This window comes from Colossoma macropomum, unplaced genomic scaffold (assembly GCF_904425465.1).
Source record: "Colossoma macropomum unplaced genomic scaffold, Colossoma_macropomum, whole genome shotgun sequence".
In the NCBI taxonomy this organism is placed as follows: domain Eukaryota; kingdom Metazoa; phylum Chordata; class Actinopteri; order Characiformes; family Serrasalmidae; genus Colossoma; species Colossoma macropomum.
In genome coordinates this window covers 56,317,046-56,342,542 of record NW_023494792.1, presented here as the reverse complement: position 1 = coordinate 56,342,542, position 25,497 = coordinate 56,317,046, and the positions used below count along the sequence as shown (strand labels likewise).

Below are 25,497 nucleotides of genomic sequence, written 5' to 3'. Positions count from 1 at the left end.
TATCTTGTCAAGTAAAATGATCTTAAATATAGTCAAAAAATCTAAAATATCTGCTGTTGAGATTCTTGGAAGCTTAATTTAAGAATATTTTCCTTATTTCTAGACATTTTGTATCTATTTTAAGTATTTTTAAGTAAAATTATCTCACTATATTGGCAGATAATTTCGCCTGTTTTAAGAAATGTGCTTGAAAAAGCTAAATTATCTGCCAATATAGTGAGATAATTTTACTTAAAAAAATGACCTAGAATAAGTAAATAATGTCTGTAAATAAAGACAATAATCTTAATAAAAATAATTAGTGCACAACCGTCTCAAAATGGTCAATATTAGATATGTCGACTAGATTTGAGATCATTTTACTTGACAAGACACCATTTTTGCAGTGCAGTCTCTGCAACTTTATGCAAATGAGTTGAGGGAGATCCAATCAGACTGTTGATGTGTGGCGCAGTAACCAATTGTGTGATGCCCACCGTAACATTCGAACGTGCCCCGAACAGGAGATATAACAGTTAATAAAAAACAATGCATTCAAATCATAGGACATTGCAGCGACTTCTCACCTCCTGTCGCAAAAATCGGTGGTCGCTCACCACCTGTGGGGTTTCTGAACTTGAGCTGACCCTTGGTAGCTATGGTTTCACTGACATCAAGCACAAATCAGATGCGTTCCCACTAAAAATAAAAACCCTGTGCAGTCTGTGCAGTCAGTGTGTGAAGAAAACAGTGTTTGGTCTTTGCGATCGCTGCCTATTTGCAGCAAAATAGCTGTTCTTCCATCTCTAGTAGGACAAATATCTAGGGACCAAAAAAGGTGCATATTGTTTACAGTGGCAGAGACAAAGCACGTACCACCCTGCTCAATTCCAATTGGTAATTACCACATCCCTCCTAATTAGCATAAAGTTAAACTTTGCTCAACTTTGTTGCATTGCTGACTCCGCCCACTTTGCATCGTCGATGCTTGCGCTGCCTCCTGTCACCAGAAATTGCCACCTCTAACTGAGTAATGAATGAATTCTGGCCACTTTGTAGTGTCGTGCTGCTGCCAGTGTGGTGTGATGACGCAACCGATTAAGCTGGTCCGCTGCCAAAGATGTGTTTTAGTGTTCGCACTACAAATGTTATGTGGTCATACGCATCCCTGGCCTCGTCTGAAGGTGGTTTGAGTGATCAGATCACAATGTTTGTCCAAGATGCATTGTAAACCCTAGATTCAGAGACTGTCTTCGTCCCCTTACTTATTAAAATCTGCCTCCAGACTAGATGCGCTGCATGCATGCAGATCAACACCACTCTGTGAAAATGAGAAGCTGTAAGCTGCAAGTTCGCAATTGAACTTCACTAAAAAAAAAAAGCACAGTGCCAAAACAGAGGGACTTCTAAAACAGATGGAAATTGCATTTTATTGCTGTTGTAAAAAGGGGTTAAAAGACAGAAATGGGATTAAAAGTTAAAATATTCAATATCCTGTGAGTGGACAGACAATGATTTGTTGTATTTTCATTAGCATAACATCACTGCCTTCACAATAGGCCACAGATGAGATGGGCCAGCCACATTTCAGAAGAAAATCTGAATATGTTTTCTGAATAGTGTAAGAGGCCAAGAAGAAGTGATAAATAATGCAGGATCAATAGAGTCCAGCAGTTGTGTATCAGAGATGACACTAAATCAACAGTGATGAATTCTGGGCCTGACAAAAACATCTCTCAGTGAGTCATAATGAACCACTTACTCGTTTTCTTCCCCCTCTATCACAAGTCCCTCTCTTCTTTTGTCCCTCTTTGTCACTCTGACCGACGCTCATGATTTGACCTCCTGACTGCCGTGACCTCGTGGGTCTTCTCTAAGATGTCTTTTTTTGTGGAGTGGACGTTAAATTATTAAAGCGGTCCCGTCCCCTTTGCACTCCTTCACTCGTCTCCATCTGTGCCAGCACTTAGCCTCATTACTCATATGGAGGGGAAAGGAGGAAGTGAGAGAGCAATGATTGCACTATTCAAATGAAAGAGAAAGACACACTGGAGGACATACTGGTTTGACCAAAATTTAAATTTAAAGAATTTTCCCAAAAATGAGCAGTGTGCAAACTGCATGACTGTACTATACGCTTATGAGGTTTCCAACATTATATGACCTACTGTTTTCTATAAAAATGGACAAACGTATGACATATAGCTAAATCCAGTAGCACCACACAGGGCGCCAACTGGTGATTAGCTACATTAGCCTTGCAGCTCCAGTGCACAGCTGCATTCACAAGAGTTTTGCATCCTTCAGAAAGGAAAAGCATTGATATGCGTTGCCGGTTGGTTGTAGGTGTGTCTGTGGGCCGAGAACAATGTGAGCGGAAAACTCATTCAAATATGAAAGCCCGTAAGTGAAAACAACTGACGGCTGCTGTTGTTTTTCATAGAATGAAATATATGGGGAATATGGGGAAGACTCTGCCCACTGCACTGCCACCACTAAAACAGAGGCATCATAATGTGAGTTTCTCCTCTAAATCTGATTCAGTAGATCTCCTTTGACAGGAGCTAATGAAAGCGTCAAACGTTTGGCTGATCTTTATGCCACCTCATCATTTTTCACTGACTACAAAACATTATGTTTTAATGATAATTATTCTAAACAGTCACTGCCTTGTAAACATTAATGTAAAGACGCTGTAGGGAAATTAATAATGTCATAAAAACTGTGATTTTTGAGGTGACAACCATCTTTTGAATAGACCAGTGAAACTGAGGATCAATACAGGTGATTGGATGTTGTATATGAGCTGATTAGTATATTAGAATATAATATTTGTGAGTGAAAAACTTATTCAAACATGACAGCTCATAACAGCTGACAGATGATGTTTTTCATAGAATGAAAGATATGGGGAATAGAGGAGGTTCCAGAATGAATGACGCTGCGTTCAGGACCAATCATAGTTGGGGGAGGTCTCAAAATGAATGACGCTGTGATCAGGACCAATCACAGTCAGGGGGGAGGTTTCGGAACGAATGACGCAGTGATTAGGACCAATCACAGTCAGGGGGGAGGTTTCGGAACGAATGACGCAGTGATTAGGACCAATAACGGTCAGGGGGGAGGTTTTGGAACGAATGACGCAGTGATTAGGACCAATCACAGTCAGGGGAGGCCTCAGAATGAATAATGCAGTGATTAGGACCAATAATGGTCAGGGGGTGGTCCCAGAATGAATGGCAAAGTGATTAGAACCAATCACGGTCAGGAGGAGGCCTCAAAACAAATGACACAGTGATCAAGACCAATCACAGTCAGGGGGGAGGCCTCAAAACAAATAATGCAGTGATTAGAACCAATCACATTCAGTGGGAGGTCTCAGACATAATGATGCAGTGATTAGGACCAATCACAGTCGGGAGGGAGGTCTCAAAACAAATAATGCAGTGATTAGGACCAGTCACATTCAGGGGGTGGTTTCCGAATGAATGATGCAGTGTTTAGGACGAATCACAGTCAGGGGGAGGCCTCAGAATGAATAATGCAGTGATTAGGACCAATAACGGTCAGGAGGAGGTCTCAAAACGAATGACACAGTGATCAAGACCTATCACAGTCAGAGGGGAGGTCTCAAAACAAATAATGCAGTGATTAGGACCAATCACAGTCAGGGGGTGGTCTCAGAATGAATGGCAAAGTGATTAGGACCAATCACAGTCAGGAGGAGGTCCCAAAACAAATGACACAGTGATCAAGACCAATCACAATCAGGGGGGAGGTCTCAAAATAAATCATGCCGTGATTAGGACCAATCACAGTTAGGGGGAGGTGTCAAAACAAATAATGCAGTGATTAGGACCAATCACATTCAGGGGAAGGTATCAGAATGAATGGCGAAGTAATTAGGACCAAAGTAGTAATTTGAGACCTCCCCCCTGACTGTGATTGGTCTTGATCACTGTGTCATTCGTTTTGAGACCTCCTCCTGATCGTGATTGGTCCTAATCACTTTGTCATTCATTCTGAGACCTCCCCCTGACTGTGATTGGTCCTAGGAAGAGGGTGGTCTCAGAATGAATGGCGAAGTAATTAGGACCAATCACGGCCAGGAGGAGGTCACACACCCGTTTGGAGTTCTGTTTACTAAGCAGGACACACAGCACAAAACAAACTCAACTCATTGCTTTATTTTGGCCCAAAAGACATTGTTTCGGTTCTAAGTATTGATTTGGTTTTAAGTAAACTGCTGGCTTAACTGGCGAGATGCCAGCGCAAATGCAGGTTACAATCCAGATACAAGTCGCATGAAACACCCAGGCGTGATTGTGAATGGAGTCACAGTGTCCTTGTAAACACAGTCTAGAGCAGGAAACTTCGAGCAATCAACATGTTTTTGCTGTTGTGTATGTATCTATGAGATAATAAAAATCATGCAAATTTCTTTTCGGCAAAAGACACCGTTCAGAATGGGCATCTGCTCTGGATGTTGAGGAAACGTGAGAACTACAAGCCTTTCATTACAGTGAAGATCAGCACTAATGCACAGATGGAGGAATGTGCTCCGACACAAACACAGCCCAGCTCTCACATCAAGCCCAAGCATGAAGATAAGGGGTGAGTGGAGTAGAAAGGCAATAGCATGCTTTAATGCACGCATGTAAATGGAGGCTGCGCTTGTCCTTCTCAGTGGAGCGGCTCTCTCTCCGTTGCCGTGGCGATGATGACTCATGACAGCTTAACTGTAGATGCGTACTTGTGTGTGTGTGTTTGTGTGTGTGAGGGAGAGAGACAGAGAAAGTGTGTGTGTCCCCTCCTTCTCTATTAGCTCAGTAAACAGTGTGTTGCAAGCCAGGTCTCAGAGTGCTGCGCTGGTCACACAAACAGATAATAAAGGTGCCACTGTGAAGTTCTGTTGGCCAGGCATGAGACTGGCACAGCACTCTCATCATCCACACACTATCTCTTTGACTTTATCTCTCTATATGAACTAGTGGTGCAAAACGTTAACATGTTAATACGTTAATTTATTAAGTAAATAATAATCATTTCGGCGCAAATTTTTATTACATCGTCAACACATTTTACTAGTTTGACCGTTCAAACCATCCGTAGTTCCAGCCTGAAGCTATAACTCTGCAACTGCAGCCTTCAACTAAATGGAAAGAAGTTCCATTATGGCTCTCTTAGTACACACACACACACACACACACACACACACACATCTTCTAGGGTGTGTTCCTTCTGGGTTGCAGGGGGTGCTGGAGCCTATCCCAGCTGTCATCGGGCGGAAGGCAGGATACACCCTGGACAGGTCACCAGTCCATCTCTTAGTACAACCAAAGTTAATTCCAATTACAAAGTAATATTTGTAATGTAAGCACTAGAGCCCATGTGTCAAACACAAGGCCCGCTGGCCAGATCAGGCCCACGACACAATCCTGTCCGGCTCGCAAAAGTATTTTAATTTTCGATTAATATTAGCCTGTTTCACAATGGGCTGCACTACAGTACCCAGCATGCACTGCAATGTAATGTGTGCTCCGACTCTCCTACCCTAACAACAGTCTATGGGACAGCGGTTGAACCTCAGTTCTACACAATTCTACCCAATTCCACACCAGTCACATCACCAAACACACCAGCTGGATTTCAGCTGCAGTTCGACCAACATAAACACTTAACGTCAGCTCAGCAGCTCAGAAATTGAGCCCAAGTCTTAATGAACTTACAGCAAAGAAAGGATGCCAGGGGTCTAGTTCAAGCAGACAGGTAGGTTTAAAATATTTGGAATATTTCATGTATTAATGTAGTATTTTAAGGTGTACTACAGCTACTAATTCTAACCCTAACCTTATCCTTAACCCTAAAACCTAATCCTAACCCTCATATGTTATTGACATGTTACTGAGAATCTGATGAGTGTTTGTTTCATCTAAAATGACCCTCAAAATAAAGTGTCACCATATACACACCGATCAGGCATAACATTATGACCACCTCCTTGTTTCTACGCTCATTGTCCATTTTATCAGCTCCACTTACTATATAGGTGCACTTTGTAGTTCTACAGTTACAGACTGTAGTCCATCTGTTTCTCTGCATACTTTGTTAGTCCCCTTTCACCCTGTTCTTCAGTGGTCAGGACCCCCATGGACCCTCACAGAGCAGGGACCACCAAGGGATGGATCATTCTCAGCACTGTAGTAACACTGATGTGGTGGTGGTGGTGGTGTGTTAGTGTGTGTTGTGCTGGTCTGAGTGGATGAGACACAGCAGTGCTGCTGGAGTTTTTGGACAATGAGCATAGAAACAAGGAGGTGGTCATAATGTTATGTCTGATCAGTGTGTATATATACATTTATACACTTTTATCAGTTCATATCCAAATACTGAGAATAGAGTTTTAAAAAGCCTTATAACCAATCTTAATGACCACATACATTAGCCAAGCAATTTCAAACAGGTTTATGAACCGTTTTTAAACACAGCTCATTCCTTCAGCCAGCAGCGCTTTACTAAACTAAACAGGATTAGCAGAAAAAGCAGACAGTGATGTGCTGCTGCTCAGTTTTGGCTACAGTTTTATTAGGATATCAGTATTTCATCATGTTAAGCTTCTCTGTTGTTTAGAGAGATGTTTCCTCTCTTGTGTTGCCTGCTGAGCTCTGCTTTACACATCATAAAGGAAAGCATCTTTTCCAAAGACGTTAAAGTGATTTCATAGCTTTTTTTTTGTGCAAGACCTTGAAATGCAGACTTCTCTATCTGTACTTCCCTCTTTCAATAATATGATGTACATAAATGTCAATAAGCCAAACTAATGGTACTAACTTGATTATTAATGCTGATCAGCTGTTGCAGCCCAACTGATCATGGAATTCAGCAGCTGCCCATTGACTTCTATCATAATTCATTTTAAATCAGAGGGTTTTCTGCTTTTTCCTACATACGGAGAGGCAAGCTGAACTTATTCTCAGTGGGAATTATTCACAGTGGGGGCAGACAGAGATTTGGTTGAAGTCTGTTGGGGTATTCCTTTAATGATAACACCATGCAGCTATTCTAGCGGGAGTGACGTGTCCGCACTTGCGCACTCATCTGTCTGTGGCTCCTGCAGACCCGTCCCACATGTGAGCTCTTTATGACACTAAATCAGCTTTTCCAGCCTATAAAAGCCCCACCAACTTTTCCATGATCCTGTTAACAGCCCTTGCTGCAGCGAGCTCATGCACAGTTACACCACCGGTTCACTCTCTTAAAAGCCCATGATGCTTAAGGCACTGTTCGATCATGAAATTACACCAGTGTTTCATCATCTTGTTTTCATGATTGCGTCAGCCTGTGATTTCTCAACCTCATCAATTCATCATTCTTTGAATTGGGAGGGGGTCACTAGAAGGCCAGTCACTAGCCTGTATTCTCTGAGTCACCTTTAAGATCATATTAATAACTTTTTAGAATGGCTGTATGAATCACCACAGCCACTGTCACAGGTACTATTTGAGCTGAATGAGTTTCGCCACAGGAGGCTCTGTAATATAATTTGTAAGGGATTTGACTGGCTGAGTCATAAAGTACTTGTGTAATTTCCCCAAATAGCCCGGTTTGAATAGTCATAGCAAAAACGTACACGTCACTGTTACGCAACTGACGCACGGCTGTGTCTTTTAGCAGATTCCGTTATTATGTTATGTTACGGATTCCTACCCAGGTGTAGAGGGAGTGTGTCTCATGACCCACCAAACATTTTATGAAGTGAAATAAGAAATAAACTCAAAAGCTCCTCAAAGGGGAATCCCACCATAATTAATTGGTTAAGTTGTTTCAAAGTGGCTTAGTCTAAAATGAAACTTGCACAATCAAAACTGTTCACAGTGGTGGTGATAGGAACCAGACGTCAGGCCCCAGAGAGTTGAGGAATCCACGCCGAAGCTGTTTTAGGGGCTTGTGGTCGCCTAACACATAACTAAGACACCTCATGTTGGTTTTCCATGGATTGAAAGGCAGAAATAGCTGTTATTTTAACCTTTTTTTCACATCATCCATAAAATGAAATTTCCACATCTTTTAGAGGTCTCTCACTTGGATGTATTTTTTTCTTCAATAACATTGATGGAATGTATTTCAATGGAAATGCGCATGATTTCCAACACTGGAAGAAAACTGGATTTTCGTCTTTGAAGGTGATCAAGCAAGTCACTGTCTAAAAAAGTGTTATTACTGTGTTTAAATGCTATTTTAATGTGGAAATTGTTTTATCTCGGCATGGCGGTCTTTGCGGCGTAAACTGCAAAAAATAGTATCTTGTCAGGTAAAAATATCTTAAATATAGTCAATAAATCTAACATTTCTCCTGTTGAGATTCTTGGAAGCTTATTTTAAGGTTATTTAGCTTATTTCTTGACCTTTTTTACTTGTTTTAAGTAATTTTATTAAGTAAAATTATTATCTCACTATATTGGCAGATAATTTTGCTTGTTTTAAGAAATGTGCCTGAACCCAGAAAAATGATCTGCCAGTATAGTGAGATAATTTTACTTAATTAAATTACTTAAGACAAGTTAAAAATATCTAGAAATGAGTTAAATAATCTTACACAAGTGCACAACCATCTCAAAATGGGAAATATGAGATATATCAACTTGAGTTAAGATCATTTCACGTGACAAGATACCATTTTTTGTGGTGTGCTCTTTCACACATCATTGCTCACTAGCAGCTCAACACAACACCACATACAGAGAGACAACAGAGTCCCAGTTAATCTGATAACAGAGTTATATGGCAAAATACTCAATTTGATTAAATGAACTAAAATTATCCAAGCCACTAGAGGGCCTGCAGAAAGAGGTTAAAAGGTTAAATGATCTTATCTGCCCAGTTCAAATGGATCCAGCTTGAACAGGGCTACAGTCAAGTGCACTTTCTTAAAGCCCAGCTATTAAGAACACAGTACGTTTCTCTCTGTGTGTAGGGCTGGTGGAGGGTAGTGTCCAGTGCCCTCAGGAAGTTTCCACTGGCTCTGCTTGCTGCTGCCAGGGTGCCCTTTCCACTGGCCAGACACACAGAGGGTCCTGTATTGAGAGGTTACGAAAAGGTGCGCAGTTAAAGTTGCCATCTGAGATGGCAGTGTGTGATAGAGTGTTTTGGGACACCTGATACGTCCTGTGGAGTGTGTGTTTGTGTGTGTGCATCAGTCAGAGTGAGGTAAGAGGCAGATGCAGAACGTGGCCAGCAGCGAACCTTGACTGTTAGAGCTAGGCCCTCAGTTCAGCCCATGCATGTCAAAACCTGATAAAAAAAACAAGGAAAAAAACTGCTCTGTGATCATTTCTGCCAGCATCCCTATGGGACTCTAGTGGCATGTTAGCTCTCGTTCCATGTTTTATTTGAACATATTAAAGGGCCCATATCATGGAAAACTGAATTTTGCTCATTCTTCTGAAATAAAAATGTTTGATATAGCATGTGGACATTGCTAAAGTGTCAAAATGTCCACTCTCCACAGCCCATTTAGTCCATATATGGAAACTAAGCTGCAAAAACAGCCTGTTTTGAATTCGCACTGCTTCTGTGATGTCACAAATAGCAACACATTTCCATATATCACAACAGTTTAGCCCCGCCCATTCACGCTGAAGTTATAAGCAGTATTTCAGCCTGCTTTTTGAGGGAGACACAATGCAGGGCAGCCAATCAGAACAGAGCTCATTTACATATATCAGTCTTTAAGGCTCAGTGACAAAACAGGCTGTTTAAGGGATAAAGAGAGGTTGGAAAATGGTCATATAAAAAAGAATTGTGGTTTTTGTGTATATAAAACCAAATAAGCTTTATAAAAAAAAGTAAAACACAAGAAAATTATAGGATTTTTCAGTTTTTGACGTAATTTGAAAATTGTTGCCCTTTACAGTGTGTGTGTAATGATGAACGGACAAAAAGAAATTACTTGTACATTACTGGTACAAAAAGTCTGGTTCCATTGACTTACATTGAAAGTAAAGTATGTTTTCTTCCTTCTCCTGTAAAGTTACCATTTTGGAGATACAAGGTTTTGTTCCGATAGCAGTGATATATTTGATCTTGTATGTAGGAGTTTTATAGTGACTCCTTCAGTAAAGAGCCCCAGCACAGAGATGCTGCTGTGTTTCATTTCTGACTGAAATGCATAGTTTGGGCTACGATTCACATTCAGAATTAATGCTGTACAGTCATATCCAAAAGTTTGAACACCCCCAGTCAAATTACACTTTTGTTGAACATAAGTTAAAACATGAGGAAACAGTTAAATATGGCATTTTCTGTGCATTTTATTGCACAATACGTTTTCCAACATATGAGAACAAATATAAAAACTTTAAATAATTATAATAATTATAATACAATAAATAAAATGTACCATAACTTTTGCACAAGCTGCATTTTATGTTTTCATTTTTTCTTAATATGTTAAATTCGGCAAATAAGCAGTAACTGTGAATGACAATGTGCAAAAGCGTGTTCTCTGTAGAGCATGAGTACTTATTTTCACTCAACAAAACATGTCACTTAACCAGGAGTGCCCAAACTCGCGCGCGACTGTATCTAGAACTTCCAGACGGCCTCAAGTGACTTTTTTTCTCTAAAAGGTGATGATTGGTTGATTTCACTGTCAGTTCCTAATTACATTAGTGGTTAATCTGACAGGCGTTCAGTTCAGTTCCTGAAGCCCTAACCAGTGGGAGAGCTCACCTGGCTGCGTTTACCTGCATACCGCTGACAAAAAACAACTGGTTTTGATCATTTTCCATTGGGCATTTAAGCCAAACAAAACTTAACAATGAAATAAGAGTAAGACTAAAATACTTATAGAGTATAAATACAAGTATGGTTATTCTATGAAATAAAAATTTATAAAAAAAATACAGACATATTATTATGTATTATTTTATTTATTGCTTGGAATCATAGTCTCTGAGGGCCTAGAAGGCCCTGAGGGCTCCTCACTGGCCTGCACACATAGAGGCTTCTTAGGGGAGAAAACTGGCTTCAAATAAACAAACACAAACATACACAGCCACTGAGTAAGAAGGAGGAGGAGAGAAGGAGGACGAGTAGGGTGGGGCAAAGGACAGGAGAGAGAGAGAGAGAGAGAGAGAGAGAGAGAGAAAGAGAGAGAGAGATGTTGGTAAAGTTAAGCCAGTGATTTTCCACCTTTTGCACTTGAAAAGCTTCTTACACTGAGCTACAGAGATGGCCTGCGGTTCAGCGAGTTCACAGCCACAATCCAGCGATGTAGAAACTGAGCGTCCGTGTGTGTATGTGCGCTTAGAGGAAGAAATAGGAGACATATGATGCTATGATTATAGCAAGGCTATGATGAGCTGAGAGATAATGAGGGGTTAGCTTAACTTTCACTATAGTATCAAACTGTCAACAGACAGATATACGCTGAGCTGCCATGCTGAACACAGGTTAAACTTAGTCCTAAACTAAAGGATATTCAATGCTGAATCACCACTGACAGTGTAATTTAGCTCTGCTTCATGTGTCCATCATGTCCAGAGACTTAATCCACAGTGATCTACAAATATAACGAGGATGCAGAGCAGAGGGTAAAGGGTGGTAGAGGGTAAAGAGGGTCAAAGGCTGTTGTTAAAGGGGACTGATGTTTCAAAGTTTCTGCATAATTCAATAGTTGGGATGTGAACAAAGTCTTTGAGAGCATTTTAATGTGAGAAGGTACAGAGTAGAGAAATCTAACAGATTGTTTACAGTGGTGATGATAGGAACCAAGTGTCGCAATGTCTCCAACACAAATATATCTATTTTATTCATTATCCAAAATCATCAGTGAACCTACACGTGTCTTCTGAGTTTTACATGTAATGATGATGGAAAAAGTAGTAGATCTGGAAAAAAAAGTTTTATTTGGGGACTATTTTTTGTACATTTTAGGCCTCAAAACTATCATGATACAGTGTCTCAGGAATCAGGAAATGTATTCATAATCATTTCATATAATAACTTTCTGTGTGGGGGCTTTGATAGGCATTAAACTCTTTAGACGTCTGGTTCCTATCACTGCCACTGTAAACAGTTCGGACTCTGTAAGTTTCTCTAGAACAAAGCATTTCACACCAAACCGCTCTAAAACTTTGTATACACTGCAAAACTGATTTCTTAGCATCTCGAATGTAGTCAATTTATCTAATATTTGTCATTATGAGATTGTTGTAAGAATATTATAAGATTATGTAACTTATTTCTAGACATTTCTCACTTGTTTTGAGTAAGTGTATCTAGTGAAAGTGTCTTATTCCATTGGCAGATCATTTTAATTGTTTTGAGAAATAATTAAAGTAATTTTGCTTGTTTTAAAAAATAATGCTTAAAACGAGTAACATGATCTGCCAATGGAATAAGACACTTTCATAGGATAAAATTACTTAAGTACAAAATGTCTAGAAATACGTTACATAATCTTAAAATGTTCTTACAACAGGTTCATAATGAGAAATATTACATGTATTAACTACAATTAACATGTTTTCACTTGCTAAGATCATTTTTGTAGTGTACATTACATTTAAGCATTTCATTGTGCAATTTTGAATAGTTGGTGGAATTTCCCTTTAACTAGAGCTCAAACCACTATCTTTATGCCAGACACGTGTGGTTGTGTTTCAGCTTGAAGCGATACATATGGAGAGGTTTTGCATTGTGCATACAGACTTACAGCAGTAATGCATACGTTCATATTTTGCAGTTCTCTGCCTAAAGTCTCCACTGGCTGCTAGTCACAGCAGGACTCAAAGCAGTCATCACTGTCTGTTCTTCAGCCGCTTCACAGAGGAAGATGTCTCAAAGGGACTCAGACATGGATGCTAGACACCCATAGAAACTATCTGATGTATTGTAAACATCTTATGTTTTACACATTAGGTGAAAATACACGCCAGGGGTGGGCAATATAGCCGAAATATAACATTGCAGTACTAGTAGATATTTTCAGACCCATACCTGGTATCATATTGCTGCCATTGTTAGATGATAACTTATTGTTATTGATAAGCACTGTATGAATGTAAAATTACAGAAATTGACAGTAACAGGCAGCTGTATTTTTACAGTACACATACTGTATTATAAAATTGCAACACTGCAAAAAACAAAATATTGCCAAGTAAGATTATCTTAAATCTAGTTGATATATCCAATATTTATCCTGTTGGGATTGTTATAAGTTTATTTTAAGATTATTTAACTTATTTCCAAACATTTTTGCTTGTTTTAACAAATTTTATTATGTAAAATTATCTCACTATACTGGCAGATCATTTTGCTTGTTTTATGAAATGTGCTTGAAACCAGCTAAATTTTCTGCCAGTGTAGTGAGATAAATTTTCTTAATAAAATTACTTAAAACAGGTAAAAATATATAGAAAAAAGCCAAATAATCGTATAATAAGTGCCCAACCATCTCAAAATAAGAAATGGAGTTATGACATAACTCAAGTTTGAGGAAAGACCATGCCTAAAACTCCTCCTTCTCAATTCCAGCTTCCTATAAATACCAGTCCTTCACTCCTCCTACTCGTGACAAATTTCGCACCCTACCTCCTCCCCTTTCTCCTCCACCTTGTCCATGCCTGCACTTGATCTTTAATATAGGGGGTCTGCCTTCTAGTGACCCACAGAAGCCGTACTGAACTCCAGCCCAAAATTCCTCAGAGTTCCCCTCCTCTCATTATCTCATTTACCAAGGCGTGGTCTCTATCCATAAAAATATTAGATATATCGACTAGAATTCAGATAATTTCACTTGACAAGATAAAATTTTTTGCAGTGTTAATAGAGTTGGCTACTGTATTTGTACCATTTTTTCCTGCACAATCAATACATTTAGCTTCAGTACCAACTGCATGAGCGTTCATGCTTACGGCTACAGAGTTAAGAGAACGATCACGTTATTTGTCCCAACAGAATATTACTGTTTATCAATCACACCATGAACTGAACTCACATTACAGTTACATGCACTTACTTATCATTAAGACTTCCGAGATAACAGTAACTAAATCACAGGATGAGCTGAAACACAAAACACCATCATTTTGAAAAACCAAAACATGTCAAATGCGTTCAAATCTATCTTTGGGGTAAAGCTAGCATATGGAAAACTAACAAACAAACATGAAATGTACTGTGGATGGAAAAAATGCAAGCAAATGAACCAACATTAATAAAAGTACAATATTTAGAGACAGGCTGAATGACAAATTATCAGTCACATTCCCACAATGCTTTGCAAATAACATTCAAACATTTTAACTTCTTTGATAAGAAGCTTAACCTTTGTCTCCCAGAATGCACCATTCTTCACAGCAGTCTGCTGTATTAAAGGAACACAGAAGATTCATTTACATCAGTTCTTTACAGAGTGTAACTTATGGTGCTGTGATAAAATCACTGTAATGTATGGCCTGTCGTAGCTTACTGCTTTATTGAAAACTGTGAGTATAATCATTTTCCTTATTCAGCAGTTCACATGCTGCCTTGAGCTACATTCAGTTAAACAGGGACAGTTATGATCTGAGCGTCCCTGTGGACCGGTTTGAGAACCACTGAGCTGGACCATTTGGGAACCCTTTCTAAACCTCATTTTATGAGAGAGGCAGCTGTTCAGTGTTCTTTATGTTTATGTTCTTTAAGTATGGACCCTTGAAAGGCTCATAAAAGTGCATCATGATAGCGATATCATATTATTACTACTCTTAGTACACACCATTTTGCCTCGCTTGACAAATGCAGCAGTCTGTCTATATGGACAGTTTCCAACTATATTGAGCTCATTTTAATACCTTTAAAATTTGTGTAAATATTTCAAAATTTCTGCATAGTTTATTCATTGAAATTTAAAGTCAGTCAGATTGATTTGATGCAGAGAAACGTTATGACTGACTTCTTTACAGTGGTGGTGACAGGAACCAGGGGTCACCGCATCTACATCACAAATATACATTTATCTTTGCATATAAAATGATATTTACAGAATCTACACGAGTTTTAATATGTTGAAAATGGTCAAATAGTAGTAAATCTGAAAAATATGTTTGATTTGGGTTCTACTTTGCCTTATAATGCCTCTCTGACATAACTTAATATAAAAAAACATGTTTTGGGTAAAAATCTTATTTCAAAACTTTCAAAACAGGCAGCATATTCATAACTTAATAATATCTTTCTCTGACGGAGCTTTTGGAAGTATTAAACTCTTCAGACGTCCGGTTCCTATCACCACCACTGTGAGACTGGAGCATTTGACCATTTGATTACACAGAAGTGTTGAAAAATCAGTGGACGTCTTCCTTTATTACCCTCTGCATGCTTTTTTAGGCATTAAATTATTATTCTGGTCACAAATATTTAGAATTTAGTAGTTATGAGAGTGAGGAACTGAAGCGAGGACCTACACATTTCTTTTCAAAGGGTTAATCTAACAGGGTTGGGGTTTTGCTGTTTTGTTTCGGGCCACTGGGCACCATGGCAATACACGGCTTGCTCTTAGCGCCTCTCACTTCATCACATTCTGCTCAGCCTTGTAACTCAGCTCACTGAAAACGAAGAGAATAAAGGACATTACAGCGAGAATACAGCCATAAAGGGCTTAACCGAGTCCGAACAGTGCCTGTAAAAGTAGACTGAATGTAAGAATGAGGGAGAGAGAGAGGGGAAGAGAGTGAGAGAGAGAGAGAGAGAGTTAAGAGGCATGAATCTGCAACTATAATGGTTTTAGTACCTGCCACTCTCCTCAGGTGGATAATAAAACATCAAATTGCTATATAAAACTGCGCACTGCATCATAACAACAAACAAAAGGCTGTTACTGCCTCTCTGCATGTGTGCTCGTCTAAGACCGTACTCCATCCAGCGTGGGTATAGACCGAGGGCCTGCGGACTTCTCACATATGCGTGTGATTTGGAAAGGGTCAGACTGAGTCAGCACGGACACGTAAACACGAGCACACTCTAAGAAACTGCACAGTTGTTCATTGTCTCAGGGTAAAGCTACTGTAATTCACATGAGGCCAGACTCTGTGTGAATTCTCCCTTCTCTTCCCTCTAATTGATCCCCATTGCTCACTGAAATATGCGCTCATAATCTGCATGGCTGAGCTTATTGGTCTATATATTCATTTTCACTGTAATCATGGGAAAACTTTATATTCGGTTGCTATATTTACTGTACTGGTGCTGTTCTGTCTGTTGAGGAAGACAAAGCTGGCCTGCTGAACTAGCAGGATCAGCTTTAAAAGAACATTATACAGCCGGTGCAAAGACGACTTTGAAGTGGATGCAGAGCTCTGTGAAGCTTGGAGCAATAACAGAACAGTAAGGCTTATTTGCCAGCCAATGCTGTAAAAGTATTATCATATATTTCTACCCAGCAGTGGCAAAAAGACATAATTATGATATTTAAAGTCATTTTCAAGATGCACATCACAACAAAAACACTTGTTTTTCTGAGGTTCTTATTCATTAAATGCTCAGAAAATCATACAGAGATGTAATTTATCAAGATAATGATATTATGCCCAGGCTTACAGGGCATACAGGGTAGTGTTCGAAATGTTAAATACACATACAAATACAGATACCTTGACTTATATACCGATTCCTGAAAAAAACATTCTTTTTCCAGTAAATTTGAAACTACTAATCAAAAGCAGGTATGGCTTAAAGGGGAATTCCATGGATTTTTCAACATTTCTGCATGATTAAATCTCCAGATGTAACTCAAGGTCATTCAGAGTGGTTTGATGTGAAATGATTCATTGTAGAAAAATGGACCGACTCAGTTTCTTTACAGTGATTACAGTTGATAGGAACCACACTACACTGCCATTTTATGTACTATCCAAAACCACCAGTGAATCCACTCAACTTCTGTTTTCATATGTGATTCTAATAATGCTACATAAAGTTATTTTGCCTTACAATACCCCTGCACATACCTCTCCACCATTTATGAGTTTTAAAAATGCATGTTTTAGACTAGAACAGGGGTTGGCAACATGAGGCTCTGGAGCTGTTGTTGTGGCTCCACAGCAGGATTAGATTTTTAGATAAAAATAAAATAATCCTTCTTTGCAGTAAAATAAAGCTCTGCTGATCGTTCAACACAGTTTTAACAATTAATGGTCTTAAACTCTGGAGTTTACATAGCCTATAACTGCTAATACACCAACTTTTGACCCTGAAGGTTGGTATGCAGACTGCTGGTCACATAGCAACGCAGACATCAGTCTCGTCTAGCTAGCAGCTAACGAAAAGGCAAAGATTTAAGACGAACATTGATAATTTGGAGATGAATGGACTTATTTGCATTTAGCACTCGGCTGGTTTCCTTGTACGTTTAACCTGCAACGAGAAACACTAAAAAAAGTTGTAAAGCTGAAGTCAGCCTCACATTCGAATTGTCTTGTTCCACCTTAAATGGTGCAGCAGTTACATTCTATTGTAATTTTCCCATTCCACCATTTACAGATGCTGATAAGACTGACTACTTACGTACTGAAATCTGACACAGGAGTATCCGATACGTGGTAGTACTGAAGTAATTCACCAAAACACATAACACCAAAAAGTATTAAATTATGATGTGCATCTCTAACCCTAAAGAGTACCACACGGTGATTTAATGAATCTTTTTCAACTATTATAATCATTTCAGTACCATTTGCATGTCAGTGCAAATATTCAGAAATTTTGAAAAACCAGTGGAATTCACCTTTAAGTACTGAATGAAACTTTATTGCCTTCAAATACTTCATATGACCTGAGGCTCCACTGAACCATGACATACACTAAAATACACTTCTATTGGAAAATGATATTCTAAACGCTACTTTGCGTGTACGGTAAACATTCCATGTTGTGTATATTAAGTAAGCCTCCATCCAAATTTGAACTAAATATAAACTGAGCAGCAAGCAGTAAAGCTCCTTGTGGTATTTAGGAACCTCAGTAAGTTATCTGAGTACTGAATGAAACTTTATTGCCTTCAGCTGCCTTACATGACCTAGCGGTCCAGTGAACCATAGAGCACGCGCACAAGTGTCTCAGTAGGCCTGCTCGGTCATTCTGCACTCAGTTCAGCTGTAGAAATATGACTGTGGCTTTTTATGAGTGGAGCTTTTTATGTGTGTGCAGTGGCGTACGGAAACCCAGTAGGGGAAAACTGAACTATATATTAATTATCAGAACACATGCAACATTTATTCTAACAGGTGTTTTATATATATATATATATATATATATATATATATATATATATATATATATATATATGTGTGTGTGTGGTGTGTGTGTACTAAATGAAACTTTATTGCCTTTATATACATACACACACACACACACACACACATATACATATATATATATATATATATATATATATATATATCATTAGGTTGAATGTGATTTACACAGGTGTGAAGGTGAGTTAAAATCTTAGGTTCGGAGCACCCTTGTAGTACTTAAATATACAAAATATATAAGAAAAAAATACATATATATATATATATATATATATATATATATATATATACACACACACACACACACACATTAGACTATATACACAATATACACATTAATATACACTAGTATTGCACCATTCCCAGTGTACAGTTTTTGTAACAGTAATATAAGTTATGAAATAAAAGCTATGATATGTACAGTTGTACACATGTACTGCTTAGCTTCTGAGATATATATATATATATATATATATATATATATATATATATATATATATATATATATATCATCTATCTATATATACATATTCATATACACAGATCCAGATTCCAGACATGGATAGAAGATGTACAATCATATGTGCAGGTATAGATTTGCTAGATTGAAGTTATAATAAGATCAGAGTGAGTCTGTCCACAGGGAACGTAACAGAGGAAATAAACGTTTGACATATTAGATATTAGATATTTCAAAATCGATGTGTTTTTTATGAGATCACAGGGGGATGAAAGAAAGGATGGCGGAGTTTGACAGGCTATCAGTATGAAATGTAATTGTGTACTTGAATTTTCAAGTCAGAGCCGTCAAACTTGGCATGAAGATTCATGGGGCATCAAATTTGATTGGTTTCCATAAGAGATGAAAAAGAAAGCATTCAATGGACTGGAGGACAAAATATAGGAGTATGCTGAATTTTATGAAATACTGAAGTTTAGGGATAAAAATGAAGGCACTAAAGAGGAGCAAAGCTGTGTCTAGCTTTGTATCATTACTCAGAAACTTAAACTGTGAGGGGAAAAAAGAGGAGCAGTTTGAAAATAGTCCTCATCAAAGTCTATGGGAAAAAATGAGTTTGAAAAATAGAGATGTGAGTGAAGCATCCTTCAAAAAGACACAAGCAAATGAACTGAGGCTTTGGAAAGTTTGGTGGTTATAGCTTTGTAAAAGTTATACAGTTTTGCGAAGAAGAAGAAAAAGAACAGCAAGCTGGCTTTGAGAACTTAATGAAACACCTTCGAACAAAGCTTCTGATGTAGATGCACTCCAGATGGATCACTACACCACTAACTGCACAACATTACTGGGTGGGTCTTCAGAAGATGATGATATGGCAGCTGGCAGCAAGAACAGGCACCAGGCTGGGACCCTGACACCGCTAACGCTAACCCACATCCGCGTACAGATCAGTTTAATGTTCAGGAATATGTGCTACACAGTACTACATACTCTTGTCACTGGGATTGTGCTCTCAGTACCTTCAGTCAGGGAACATAACTGAACCATAATCCGCTGAAATTATATTTTCTAAGCTGTACTGACTCCACACACCCCGTCTCGTCTCCAGGCTTTTATTTTACTGTTCTGTTTTAAAACTTTAGCTTATGAAAAGGTACAAATACGAACTTTTCACCTGGAAAAACTTATTTAAGGTTCACAGTTGGACCTTAAAACCCCTGTTGTACCTTTGAGGGAACATTTGCATTATTTGTACCTTAATGAACAAAAATGTACCTGCACAGAACCTTTATTTCTAACAGTGCAGCTGCACAAAAAACAGAACCTAATGCAGAGATCTGGCCTAAAACAGGCAGGAAAAGGAGACAGACACAGGATATTTGTGTTGTATGTATGTTGTGTTGTGGTGCCTGATTGGTATCGTCTGTAATTGGAATTTTTGCATTTAGCAATCAGTCAATTTATTCTTCTTATTTTGGCCCATCTGTTCATAATTACACAACAGTTCAGTTCAGTTCGGACACAATTTGGGACACGTTTTTCGAAAGACGGTGGAGCGAGCATCAGGCTGAACACTCTCTCTACCTGTTAAGTTGATCTTAACACTAAAATGCTTTTGGGAAACTTGGCTCTGATTGGTTGAGAAGCTACCAGTGCTGTTATCTATGATAGTAATAACTGTTTACACTGCAGCTAACGGTTACTAAGTTGCAACTTCAGTGCATACAAAAACAAAAATGAATACACGTCTATAACGTCTGTTTGAAAATATTTGACCTGCAGCACGTTTGGTCAGAACAAGAGTAACCACATCAAATCCCGGACCTGTTGTTGCCCCTAAGCAAGATTTTCAGTCGGAGGCTTTGATGGAACAGCTAAAGAAACTGAAATCAGCCGAAAACAAACAGAATTCAGTTCAGCAAACTGGGACAACTGGAACAAAACCACACTGGTATCTTGTCAAGTGAAATGATCTTAAATCTAGTCGATATATCTAACATTTCCCATTTTGAGATAGTTGTGCACCTATTATATGATTATCTAGCTTATTACCAGGAATTCGTTACTTGTTTTAGGTCATTTTAATGAGTAAAACTATCTCACTGTACTGGCAGATAATTTTGCTGGTTTCAAGCACATTTCTTAAAGCAAGGAAAATGATCTGCCAATATAGTGAGATAATTTTACTTAATAAAAATACTTAAAATAAGTATGAAATGTCTAGAAATAAGTTAAATAATCTTAAACAAAGCTTACAACAATCTCAACAGGAGAAATATTAGATTTCTTGACTATATTCAAGAAGATACCATTTAGTGCAGTGCACATTCAAGTTCTTCTGGCTAGCACTGAAAAAGCTGGGCTGAACTTTGTGACAGTTTTATGGCTCTATTAAGGGAACTACTTTTTGTGGCGGAAGGATTGGACAGTATTAAAGCACATCTGACACAATGTTCAATGCTTCTTTGCCTTACTTTTGTCATTATTTTGCAGAACTGTTGTATCAAAGCAATGTAACCCTCAAGAGTGTGTGTTATCATAAAAAAAAATCAGGGCTTTAAGGATCAGCGGTACTTGCCTTTGGACAGTGCCTGCCATTGATGATGTTATTGACGATAACACACTCCCGCTTACGGTTCTACTGCATAAATAATGTGAGGAAGTAAGCGCACTTGCACTGAATTTGAATGCTGCTGCCACATCTACGTCAAAATGCATAATTAAACATGACTCATTGTGCTACATAGCCAGTTACTGCTCACTGTCAATGTAGCAATTAATTTGATTCATTTTATTTAAACACATAACTGATTTTTCATTATCAAATTTAAAAAGTAAGTCTGGGCCATTAACTCCTTCCTGTAGGCCTCTTAGTGGCCATTCCACTAGCAGAATGGAAATTGATTTGTTGGATACTTTAATTAATATATACAAATAAAAAAGTTTAATTCCAAATTTAATTAAAATGTAAAGAGAATATATTTTAAAATGTCATTTAATTAAAAATATTACCTCAAAGCCAAAATGAGGGACCTCCAAAACAGGTCAAAATAGCATTTTATGGCCACTGCTCATTTGGCCCACACAGTGTGAGCTTCATGTATTAAAAAAATCAGCTAAAAAAGCTAAAAAAAGACCAAAATCCATCCAATTTTGACGTAAAGAAATAGGAATCATAATCGGCCTCGAACGTTCATGATCCATGCAGATACAGGGTGCTGTTCAGTGCACAACCACCACAGTGTAGGCGAATTCTTTGGCAATCTGATGTGAAACAGAACTTGCTTAAAACCTAAGCTGCTCATTTCAAGGTCAGATGCTTTCCTGAGGACCAGACAGCAACACGCGATTACAGCTCCAGCTCCAGAGCAGGACAGTTGGCATGGCAACAAAGTACAGCTGTCAATCTCGAAAAGATGCAGAGGTGGACAAGGAGAGTGCGAGAGAAAGAGGGAGTGGAAGAGAGAGATAGCGAGAGAGACGGACAGACAGAGAGAGGCAGTGAAAGAAAGCGCGAGCGAGAGAGAGAGAGATAGCGAGAGAGAGACGGACAGAAAGAGAGAGAGAGAGAGAGAGAGAGAGAGAGAGAGAGAGAGAAAGAGAGAGAAAGAGAGGGAAACTAAAGCAGATGAGCTTAATGCGCACAAAAAGTGCTCTGAGGATTGGATTCTGTATGCTAAGCGCTGCAGATATGCATGTTGTAAAAAAAGGAAATGGGATTTGACTGCCATATTGAGTTTCCACGGCAACGCGCTCAAGCATTATGCTGAGGGTTCAAAGGTTACTCGCTGCTCTCCGAGCGAGCTGCTGCCAGATTTAGACAAAACCGAATCAATCTGATTCCATCACAGCAACCAGCCTCAATGCAGCCTCGCGATATGCTCTGCTATAGGACATCATTTAAACCTACAGCGTTACGGCCAAAAGCGCGGTTACCTGTGTGGGGTTGTAGAGCTCCTGTAGAGCGTTTCTTGAGCCTTTCCGACAGCAGCCCTCCGCTGCAAATGGGTTCTGCCTCATTACTGTAAAAAACACAGACAGGGAAACAGACAGTTAGGCCAGCAAATCACAGCCAAGAATGAGTGGCTGATATGTTCTGTTGATAATCTGAGATTATATACACAATAAATCTAACAGTATCCAGACACGCCCTCATTAGTGAATTCAGGTACTTTGCTAATAGAATGGGACACTGTGAAGGAGCCGCATAAGAGTGTAAGGTCACCATGAGCAATGCCAAGTGTCGGCTGGAGGGGTGTAAAGCCGCCAGCTTTGGGCTGTGGATCAGTGGAACTGTGTTCTCTGGAATGATGGAGCTCCATCCAATGCCTTTGGGATGAGTCCAGAACTACTCATCCAACATTTTTACCTGACCTCACTAATGCTCTTTTGGCTGAATGCAATCAAATCTGCAAAGCAATGTTCCAACATTTAGTGTAAAGCCTTCTCAGAAGAGTAGAGCAGCAAAGGGGAAATGAACCCCCAATTAATATCATTGATTTCAGAAGAAACGCTAGGTGAGCAAGTGTCTTCATGCTATTGTATATTAAAATATTTGCCTATTAAGCCGGACAAAAAATTTGTCACCTGTGACTGAAACGTACCTAATAATGTGTAAAACCTCTGTGAGCACGAATAACAGTTGCGATTCGATTTGGCCTGGACTGGACAAGTTTCTGGATGTAGGTGACATCAATGTTTAACCACTCTTGCATCAAAGAATTGCGCAGTTTGAACAGATTTCTTGATGCCTTCCTTGGCGTCTTATGTTCCAGGTAGTCCCACAGATTTTCAAGGGGATTTAAATCTGGGGATTTTGTGGGCCAGTCCAGATGTAGGAATGCTCCTGAATGTTCATCATTCCAATCAGTCACATTTGCAGCCCTGTGAACGTGAGAATTTTCATCTTGGAATAAGACGACACCTGCAAATTCAGCTACTTTCTTCACACTGAGGGTTTTGGCACACCCAAACGCAATCACTCCTTTTTGCCAATCATTAACATCTGCTTTGAGACCCATTTTCCACACATTAAACAAGACGGTCTCTGCACTGTACCATCTCTTCTCAATCTATGAATCCTGTCGCACACCCTGCAGGTATTTATAGCCCGATCATCCTCGTGCAACACCATCTGCAGGAGCCTGAAGTTACTACCACCTTAATCGTCTTATTCATGATTTCTTCTTGCTCAAATTGTAGGTACAATTACATAGTCTGAGTGCAGGTTTATTTCTCTCCTACCCAAAACACTATCTGATACATTAAGAACAGTCAATAGTTTTGAAGGGGAAACTGGAGCCATCCCTTACTGGCTAGATGCGGCGCATTCTTTTACCCCAGAGTTCATTCATTTGGGTAATTTTTTATTAGACAGAGTCACTTTTGAAACCAGCAGTTTCTAAGTATGACACAAACTGTTGGGCAATAAGCTATTACTTACAGCCTCATTAAAGTAAAGGCTACGGCCTACACCCTCTCAACACTGACACACAATGACTAATGTTTCTTACTAAGTTCTTGCTATAAGCACAAACAGTCAGAGACAGCCACTTTCCAGGATTAGATGAACGCTGTGAAAGCGGTGGTCTTTAATAATGCAGTGCATTTCAACCTTTCAACAAATTCCACCTAAACAAGCAATTAGTGACTCCTCCCTGCATCCACACAAACACATACGGCTGCAGAAATGGATCTGTATTTGTGTGTGCCAGATTCACAGTGCCAGGCAAAGGTCAGAGACCACCATTCATTTTCCAGGCATTATTTCTGAGGAGATCAGATAGAGTCAAAGAAAGCAAGAGAAAAAGAAAATGTTTCTGTTCAAGATATGATTAAAAGAGTATTCGTAGGGAAAATGGGACTCCTAACAACCATGCAAGAGCTGGCAGGCCACCAAAAGCAGAACTTAAGAAGAGGAGTATGTGTAAGATGTGTAGCTGTCAAGTAGCCCTTACTGAGAAAAAGGAGAACATCTGCAAATCAAACAAAGTAGAGGCTGTTTTTTTCAGAGCTGGACTGACCATATCAGAGTCCAGATCTCATCATGGCTGAAGGTGTTTGGGATTATTTGGATCATGAGAAGCAGAAAATACAACCAACTTCTAAGACTGAACTTTGGAGGTGTGGAAAACATCCCTGCAGATTTCTTTGAAAAACTGAAAGTGAGTCTCTTGAAAAGAGTGGAAGCTGTTATAAAAGTAAAAGGTGAAAACAATAAATATTGAAATTTTGATATTATATTTAGTTGTTACTTGAGGCTTTGTGTCATTTCTGTCAGTCACAATTAATTGATTAAACTCCATTAAAAATCTTTAATTAAAGTTTACCTGCTTGATTTATCATGTATGATTAGGCAGTTTGCATGGTGATAAAGCGTGTTTTAAATTTCCTACACTCTCAGAAATAAAGATACTAAACTGTCACTGGGGTAGTGCTCCTCTTGTCACTGGGGTGGGACCCTCAAGGGTACATCTCAGTACCTTTAGTCAGGGAACATAACTGAACCATAATCCATTGAAATTATATTTTCTAAGTTGTACTGACTCCACACACCCCGTCTCGTCTCCAGGCTTTTATTTTATTGTTCTGTTTTAAAACATTCGGTTATCATAAGGGACAAATACGAACTTTTCACCTGGAAAAACTTATTTAAGGTTCACAATTGGACCTTAAAACCACTGTTGTACCTTTGAAGGCACATTTACATTGTTTGTACCTTGATGAATCAGAAATATACCTGCACAGAATCTTTAT

The 25,497-nt window shown here is 39.0% G+C and overlaps 1 protein-coding gene across 1 annotated transcript in view; it reads right to left on the bottom strand.

Annotated features, from left to right (window-relative positions):
- The window catches only part of chst11 (carbohydrate (chondroitin 4) sulfotransferase 11), an 82,906-nt gene that overhangs the window by 12,194 nt on the left and 45,215 nt on the right, over positions 1-25,497 (bottom strand). The window contains exon 2 of the mRNA XM_036577634.1: positions 22,678-22,763. Coding sequence (XP_036433527.1) covers positions 22,678-22,763 — 86 coding nt within the window. The remainder of the gene's footprint in view (positions 1-22,677; positions 22,764-25,497) is intronic.